At 39.3% G+C, this 2,500-nt stretch overlaps 1 protein-coding gene across 1 annotated transcript in view; it reads left to right on the forward strand.

Moving 5' to 3' along the window:
* LOC122131592 (protein farnesyltransferase subunit beta-like) overlaps positions 1-2,500 on the forward strand; it is an 8,386-nt gene that overhangs the window by 4,173 nt on the left and 1,713 nt on the right. The window contains exons 6-7 of the mRNA XM_042706247.1: positions 343-426; positions 2,313-2,399. Of these exons, the coding sequence (XP_042562181.1) occupies positions 343-426; positions 2,313-2,399 (171 nt within the window). The remainder of the gene's footprint in view (positions 1-342; positions 427-2,312; positions 2,400-2,500) is intronic.

Below are 2,500 nucleotides of genomic sequence, written 5' to 3' on the forward strand. Positions count from 1 at the left end.
AAGGTGCGTGTTTAACTGCTAGTATCACATGAAGAGCTAAAGGTGCGTGTTTAACTGCTAGTATCAGCATGAAGAGCTAAAGGTGCGTGTTTAACTGCTAGTATCACATGAAGAGCTAAAGGTGTGTGTTTAACTGCTAGTATCACATGAAGAGCTAAAGGTGCGTGTTTAACTGCTAGTACCAGCATGAGGAGCTAAAGGTGCTTGTTTAACTGCTAGTACCAGCATGAGGAGCTAAAGGTGCTTGTTTAACTGCTGGTACCAGCATGAGGAGCTAAAGGTGCTTGTTTAACTGCTAGTATCACATGATTGCATAAAACCTGCTCTCCTTGTTTGCCACAGAGAGAGGTTGCTTGACTTCCTGTTGGCATTGAGGCAGAGGGATGGCTCCTTCCAGATGCATGTGGGTGGAGAGGTGGATGTCAGGTGAGCAGGCTGTGAGGAAGGCTGCTAATTCAATTCAATTCAATTCAATTCAATTCAATTCAATTTTATTTATATAGCGCCAGAACAATAAATTGTCTCAAAGTGATTTACAGAGCCCAGTGCCTGGACCCCCTTAGTGCAAGCACAATGGCAACAGGGGCAAGGAAAAACTCCCTGTAAGTCAGGAAGGAACCCTAAGCAGAACCACGGCACATAAGGGGGGACCCATCTGCTTGAGGCTTGAGGCTTGAGGTGGTAACAGACTCTCAGTGTCAGTCACCGTCACAGCTGCCCCTCATGGATGTAGATTGTGTACCACAGTGTAGTAGCGTGCCTTGGAAGCCTCTGTCAACACTGCAAAAAAAAAGTGATAAAATGGGAGATATATTACTTAAAATAAGCAAAATTATCTGCCAACAGAATACGAAAATTTGACTGACCAAGATTTAAAAAAAAAAAGTACCCAAATATATTTTTAAACTAGTGTGGCCAGACTAAAAACAAGTACATCTGTCTTGATTCTGACTTGGACAAAGCAGGTTTGTACTTTTCAGTGGTGATCAAACTAGTTTCAATCATTAACTTGCTCAGAACCAGTAATAAAATATCAGCAACAAGTTATAATACCTTTTTAGGATAATTAAGGACTGAAACAATTGAAACAAGTGAAATGCTCTAACATAAAAAATGCCTGGTAAGAAGAAATATCTTGTCAGACAAAAAACCAGCATATATTGCCTTGATTAAAGATATTTAATCTTACTAAGATTTCGGTATTTGCAGTGAAAGTGATATATCATATATAAGAGAGAGCGTCAGCAGAGGTCAGAGGTGAACCATTTCCTTTGAAGACTCCACAGTAGGAATATCACTACAATATCACTACAATATCACTACAATATCAATACAATATCACTACAATATCACTACAATATCAACTACAATATCAATACAATATCAATACAATATCAACTACAATATCAATACAATATCAACTACAATATCACTACAATATCAACTACAATATCACTACAATATCAATTACCACAATATCAACTACAATATTACTATAATATCACCATAATGTAATATAAACATTCACAGAATCGGACACTTTAATTGTAAATGGAATATTAGACAGATTTGTGTAGGGGATAATTAAATGGTTAGCTGCCACATACCAACAGATTAAATGAAGGATGAGTCCAAATGAAGAGCCCTTTAATTAATGCACAGTGAGGAGGAGTATACTGATGAGTGTGTGTTCTACAGGAGTATTTATTGATGAGTGTGTGGAGGAGTTTATACTGATGAGTGTGTGTGTAGCAGGAGTATATACTGATGAGTGTGTGTGGAGGAGTATATACTGATGAGTGTGTGTGTAGCAGGAGTATACTGATGTGTGTGTGTTCTACAGGAGTATTTATTGATGTGTGTGTGTTCTACAGGAGTATTTATTGATGTGTGTGTTTAGCAGGAGTATTTATTGATGAGTGTGTGTTCTGCAGGCGTATATACTGATATGTGTGTTTAGCAGGAGTATTTATTGATGTGTGTGTGTGTTTAGCAGGAGTATTTATTGATATGTGTGTGTTTAGCAGGAGTATTTATTGATGTGTGTGTCCCTCAGGAGTATTTATTGATGTGTGTGTGTGTGTTTAGCAGGCGTATATACTGATGTGTGTGTGTTCTACAGGAGTATTTATTGATGAGTGTGTGTGTTTAGCAGGAGTATATACTGATGAGTGTGTGTGTTTAGCAGGAGTATATACTGATGTGTGTGTGTTCTACATGAGTATTTATTGATGTGTGTGTGTGTTCTACAGGAGTATTTATTGATGTGTGTGTGTTTAGCAGGAGTATTTATTGATGTGCGTGTTCCTCAGGAGTATCTACTGCGCTGCATCCGTGGCTTCTCTCACTAACATCATCACCCCCGGCCTGTTTGAGAGCACCTGCGACTGGGTGGTCAGGTGAGCAGTGACATGATAGGCTGAGCCGGTCCACTCACACACACACACACACAGACACAGACAGACACACACACACACACACACACACGCACACACACACG

This window comes from Clupea harengus, unplaced genomic scaffold (assembly GCF_900700415.2).
Source record: "Clupea harengus unplaced genomic scaffold, Ch_v2.0.2, whole genome shotgun sequence".
NCBI classification, from domain to species: domain Eukaryota; kingdom Metazoa; phylum Chordata; class Actinopteri; order Clupeiformes; family Clupeidae; genus Clupea; species Clupea harengus.